This window comes from Nannospalax galili, unplaced genomic scaffold, assembly GCF_000622305.1.
Source record: "Nannospalax galili isolate Female #2095 unplaced genomic scaffold, S.galili_v1.0 scaffold263, whole genome shotgun sequence".
NCBI classification, from domain to species: domain Eukaryota; kingdom Metazoa; phylum Chordata; class Mammalia; order Rodentia; family Spalacidae; genus Nannospalax; species Nannospalax galili.
Window position 1 is genome coordinate 1,104,225 of NW_008350402.1, and position 6,215 is coordinate 1,110,439.

Sequence of the window (6,215 nt, forward strand, 5' to 3'; positions counted from 1 at the left end):
CTATCCTCCTGCCTTACAAGACCTGGGTTAGTCGTGTGCCACCACGCTCCAGTGCTTTAATCTGGTTTTTAAAGGCTAACACAAACGTCCTTTTCTCCCAGCTCCTCTCTGTTCACTGCTGGCCCTGGCTTCCCACTGCCTGCTGAAATGTTTTGATGCAGCTTGCAAAATAGGTCAGCCTTCAATGGTGCTTTCAGAGTTGAGCTCATACCCATCAGTCCCTGTACCCCACCCTCATTCTCTCTGGTTTCTCATGGATATAAAAGTCCCCCTAGCTGGTCTTGCTTCTTTTCCTGTTGTTTCCACTGCCATTTACCAGATGGTCCCATGTGTCTGTTCCCACTGCAAATGCCTCAGCAGCTTCAGCTGTACTTGGATATAAATCCAGTCCTCTCCCCAAGGCCTTGTACCACCCGGTTCCTGCCTGTGCCATCTACCTGCTCCATCACTCCTGAAACTTAGCAGATTCTCATTGCTCTGCTCTCTCAATGCTTTAGACATGCCAAGGGCTTTGGCACATACTATTCCACCCTCCTCTCCTTTCAATGCTGGCTCTTATTTTTATTTATGTGTATGTATGTGTGCCTTATTGTGTGTATGTGCACCACAGTGCTATGTGCATGCAGGTACCTGCAGAGGCCAAAAGAGGGTGATGAATCCCCTGAAACTGGAATTACAGTTGGTTGTGAACGGTCTGATATGGGTGCTGGAAGTCAAACCTGAGACCTTTGCAAGAGCAGCAAGTGCTCTTAAGCATGGAATCATCTCTTTAGCTCCTAGCTCTTATTCTTTACACCTCAGCTTAAACATTCTCTTTTCAGAAAGGCCTTTCCTGGCCACATTCAGTAAAACTGGCTCATCTTATCTGTCTCAAGGATGATGACTGCTTCTTTTTGTTTGGTTTGGTTTTTGAAAATGTTTCATTATTTTTGTGTCTATGAGTGTATTGCCTGCGTGTATGTAAGTGCACCCATGTGATGCAATGCCTTCAGAGGTCAGAAGGGGGTGTTGTATCCCCTAGAGTTATAGGCAGTTGTTAGCTACCATATGGGTGCTGGAAACCAAAACCCCTTTGCAAGAGCAGCCAGCGCTCTTAACTGCTAAGCCATTTCTCCAGCCCCTGTTGATTGTTTTTTGAAATAGGGTAGCCTTGTAGCTATAGCTGGCCTGGAATTATGTAGACCAGGCTGGCCTTGATCTCACAGATATCTGCCTGCCTCCCAAGTGCTGGGCCACTATGCCTGGCTTCTTCTACTTCTTATAAAGTTACCTCTATGTCAAATTTTTTTTTCCTGTTTTTCCTACTGAGTATAAGTTCCTTAGGAGACTATGTTTACACATTTCATGATTATTTTCCAAATATCACTAAATAGCAAGTTTGTTGACAGAATGAGTGATTTCTTTTCTACTTTTTTGACATCTATCAAATCTTAAGGCCTGACACATGGCAGATACTCAGTAAACACTGACACATGGTAGATACTCTGTAAACACTTCCTAAAACTCCAGTTCTAGTGCTGCCTCTTACATGAAGTCTTCCCTGGTAAGCACTCCTTATCCCCAAAAGGCTCCTTTGTCCTTACATGTCCCACAGTGCCTTCTCTTTGGTGGCCCACAGCTTTATGCTGTCACTCTCCATCTCTGAGTCACCTAACTTCCATCAAGAAGTTGGATTCTCACCCAGTCTGTCTCAGGTAGAGAGCTGTGTGTCTCAAAGAAAGCACCAGACAGGGCAACCTCCCAGCACTTCCACTACCCCACCAGAGCTTTCCTGTGGGAAGCTCCACAGAGAAGCAACCCAAGAAAGGTCATGGAATTGAGGAGAGGAAGGACAAGAAAAAGGGAACCAATCACGTACTGAATGCCCCAGTTGGAGTCCTCAGTCTTCTTCCTACCTTCCAGAACTATTTCTCACAAAACTGCTGAATACATAACAATTAAAATGCTCATCATATAAAAGGTATTCCAACTATTTAAAGAAGGCACCTGGCAGACTGTAGGCCCTAACTAAACGGAGATGAGTGTGGCTCAGGCCACAGCCTGGGTTTCACCCCTGACGGAGTGAAGCCCTCAGTGGTGAACATGTAGACTGTGTTCACAGAAATGCTATTTCATTCTTCCTAGCATTCTGCTGGCAAAAGTTCCAAGTCCTGTTTCATATCATCAACTTTGTTTTTTTCACTTTGGTATCCTGTTATTTTTCAGTCATGGAATCAAAGTCACACTCAGAATTTTGAGTTTATTTGAAGCATTTTGAAAAGAAACACCCTTCTAAGAAAATATTTTTCCTGATGTACTGATTAACTACTTACTAGGTGACAAGTGACTGGTGACAAGTGACTGGCAATGGGATTTTCGAAGCAATATCTGCTCCTCCCTCTGCCCAAGAATGGCTTCCTTCTACCTAGAGAGAGCCTAGGGTATGACTAACTCATCCTTGATCCTGCTTTTGCTTGGCAAAGGGAGGAATCAGAGAGCACTACTGGAGGACAGCATTGACCTTACAACGGGTCAGGAATAGAAGGACAAAGGGATCTCTTTGATGACCTCTGATGGCCCAAGGTGAGCAACTTAAAACCACTAGACAGAGGAGCCAGAACAAAGGGTGCCTCAATGAATCTTGTAATAGGTTTCTCTGGAGTGGAAAAACAAAACGTAGGGGAGGCTTTAGGCTAGGAGAGACACTTGTAAAAGGTGAGGGCTTTGTCAATACTTACAATTCTCTACATTTTCCTAGATTTATGTCCTATCAAGTGGACAATATGAATATTTTCATGGGAGAAAGAGAAAAACCAAAACGCAAAGAGGTTAAGCAGCTTGTTCAACTCTATGGGTGACTGGGGTTTAACTGGCTTTCAGCTGGGGCTAGTGACAAAAGTATCAGCTATAATTCTTTTGCTCTAATATTAATCCCCTAAAAGTAAATCTGATTCAGGGCTTTAATGTCTGCCTTACAATATTTTAAACAGAAACAGTGTACAAGAGTCAGGGGTGCAATTTCAGATAAAGCAGAGCACACACCTGCAGGAGGGCCACAGTGTAGTTAAGGAATTTACCGCCATCTAGTGGCAACCTATTCGTCAGCAGAGAGGCAGCCCAGAACAGGCATCAGGCTCCTGCTGTCAGTGACGCAATCCCAAGCTTGGGAAGGTCGAATCTATCAAATGGCACATATATTCACTTGTTTGCAAATGTTAGTGACAAATCAGTGTGGCAGGAGAAATCAAGACTGTTCTTCAGTGACCTTTGCCTATCTCTTTCATTCCTGCCTTCTTGAAGGACAAAAATCTGTGACTACCTTTTGCCCAATACCCCTGGATATGCTCCATTGTTAGTAAAAGCATATGTTACACACGAGCATCTCATCATCTGTATCCCAGAGCGTTCTAATCAGGAGAGATGGGGGCTTGTGTTATATTGCCTGTTATTTCTCAAGTTCCCAGCACAGGCCTGATACAAAGGAACTGAATGTTTGTTGAATGAATATGAGTGAACATTTTTTAATCTAAAATAATCATCACTCTGAATGAGGCAGGTCAAGATTAAGCAGCAGTTTATTTGAATACTCTATGTAGTAAACATTTGAAGGGGGTAGGTGGAAGACTGGAAGAGGTTTCTTGGAGAAGTGTCCAGGCAGGGTAAGGTGGCCCTGGGTAGTTGACCTGTTCACAGGGCAGTGGATGCCCGGAACTTCTGGGTCAAACAGAATACAGCAGCTGTGAGGGCTGTGCACTGGCGAGCCAAGAGTTTCACACTGAGGTCATGGTAACCTCTCTCACAGGTCAGTTTTGCAGCCTCTACAAACTGGTGATACGTGTATACCACGTCCCTCAGGTTTCCGGCTGCTTCTCTGTGCCGGACAGAGCAGCGGCTGCAGTCTGTGAACTGGAAGCATAGGCCAGCCAGCTGGACCAGGTGCTGGAAGGTGTCTCGCACAGCACCCTGCATCTCCTCGGGGGATTGGTCCATTCTGATCACATGCTGACAGCTGGACAGGAGCTTCTGGGAGCCCATGCACAGGCGGCTCCGGCTTTCTGAAAAATGCCAGGTGCACTTCTCCGGAGGGTGTTTGTTCCCAACCCCCCAGGAAGCTTCTAAAATGTCTTGGAGCTCCAGCAAGCTCTCCATGAGTTGGATGAAGCCCTCAGGGGTGCTGACAGGGGCAGCTTTCAGCTGTCTCAGTGCCCTGGAGCAGTACTCTGGCCAGATGTGGCTTTTCCTGGACAGGAGTGTGGGACTGCAGCTGTAGGCACGTGCTGGCCTCCAGGGCAGAGCCACCCGGCTTCTTGCAGAGGGTGGTGAGGTAAGGGGGGCAGTGGGGTACATTTGTGGGTCCCTGTCTTCCTCCTCTGTCTCAGGCTGCAGGCCACGGAAGCATGTAGCATAGGAGAACTGGCAGCTGCAATGCTCTATGCCAATCCCAGTGGCCACCACCTCATTCATGCCCACAAAACCCAAGGATGTGGCCCTGCCCAGGCTGGCAGGAACTTGAGTTTGGCTCTTTGGGGCAAAGCACAGGAAAGCCTTCTCAGTAGGAAGGCAAATGCTAGAATGGTCACCTTTGCTTCTGGATGGTAAGTCCCAGTTTGAAGCTCTGGAGGGGGGCTCCTCCTGACACGGTGGTGGCTTTGGCAGGGAAGGTGCTGGATGGACACAGACCTGCTGAGGAATGTCTGCAGAAGCCATATCTTCCCCTATCACATGGTTAAGTGGCTCTGTCTTGGCCCTCTCTGGAGGGAAGGCTGATGGAATGCTCTGCTCCCCGAGTAAGAAATCAGGGCCCAAGTCCAATTCAGCCAATAGTTCTTGTTCTTGGGCCTGGCAGACATGGCCTAGGCCTTCTCTGCTTTTTCCCTGGGAGTCTTTGAGGGAATAGGATGAGGTCTCTTCAGTTCCTGTTCCAGGAGTCTCCAAGGAGGGGGAGGTGGCTATTTCATCAGCTGGAGTACTAACATCAAGAGCCTGAGGAAGAATATTTGACACATCACCCTTGAAGTCACCCGAGTCCTTCCTAGATTCCTCCTGAAATAAGCTGGGACCATTTTTGTTTGTAACTTCACTGTCACTCTCTAGAGCTAGCTGTCCTCGCTGTTCTTCTTCTGAAGTGACAGAGGCTGTCTCTCCTGAATTCCCTACATATTCACCACTTGTAGGCTCATCTCCAGGAGACAAGGGCCCTGTGTATTTGGGTGCAGCTTCTTGTATATGAGTTATAAAAAAAGATCCCAATCCTACTTGTGATTGGTCCCCTCCCAGCTCTGCTGTGTTTCCTGGAGAGACATGATGTGGCCCTGGGCTGTCTGGGTTAGGATCAGCACTAACCAGGGGGAAGGTACTGTCTTCAGGCTCTAGGGTGAGCTCTTTGGGGGTGGTACCATCCAGGTCTTGACATGGACATAAGATTTGGATAGGTTTTGTCAGAGCAGCCTCTGGGCTAGAGGAACCTGAGTTGGAACAGTGAGGGTTGTGAAGGGTACTTGCTGAGGAACTGTCAACAGTGACAGCCAAAGGGGCAGCCTCGGGATTCTCTGTATTGTTGGGGTCAATCCGGAGGCGAATGGCAGAGATAGAAGATACTCGGGAGTCAATGACTGACTTGGTTTCCATGGTCTCGGGCTCCATCTCCATGATCCTGGAGGCTGGGTTTTTGCTCTTTGTCTCCCTCAGGGAAGCCAGCAACCCTAGAGCCTTAGTCTCCAGGAGGCCTGGCTCACCCTGCATGTCCTGCAGGGAGGACACAGTTGGGGAGGGGGCGGTGAGGGTCAGGTAGGGCTCTCTGTCATAGTAGCACACATCATCCATGCTCCCCCTGGAGGCTGATGGCTCCATTGGGAAGGAGACTTGGGAGGTGTAGTCTGTCTGTAGGAAGGACCTTCTTTTCCTCAGGGTCTTGGCATACTTCTTCACACCTCCCCGCTTGTCTGGCTCTCTCCCTTGTGGCCCAGAATGCAGGCTTTCTTTGGAGTCACGGGTGCTTCCTTGACCCTGCAACCTCATGGTACTAGGATCTGCAGCTCTGGGTCCTGCAAGTCAAGAAAGGGGAAAGCACATGAGGTGTTCAGAGCCTAATTGGGCGTGGTGATGCACACCTTTAGTCCCAGCACTGGGGAGGCAGAGGCAGGTGGATCTCTGTGAGACTGAGGCCAACCTGGTCTACATAATGAGTTCTAGGCCAGCTTGAGCTGCAGGGTCACCCTGTCTCAAAGAGACCAAAA

The 6,215-nt window shown here is 48.1% G+C and overlaps 1 protein-coding gene across 1 annotated transcript in view; it reads right to left on the reverse strand.

Moving 5' to 3' along the window:
- Window positions 1-3,552: 3,552 nt before the first annotated feature.
- Window positions 3,553-6,215, reverse strand: part of Frmpd1 (FERM and PDZ domain containing 1) — a 108,829-nt gene continuing 106,166 nt past the window's right edge. The window contains exon 16 of the mRNA XM_008847679.1: window positions 3,553-6,023. Coding sequence (XP_008845901.1) covers window positions 3,667-6,023 — 2,357 coding nt within the window. The 3' untranslated portion in view covers window positions 3,553-3,666. The remainder of the gene's footprint in view (window positions 6,024-6,215) is intronic.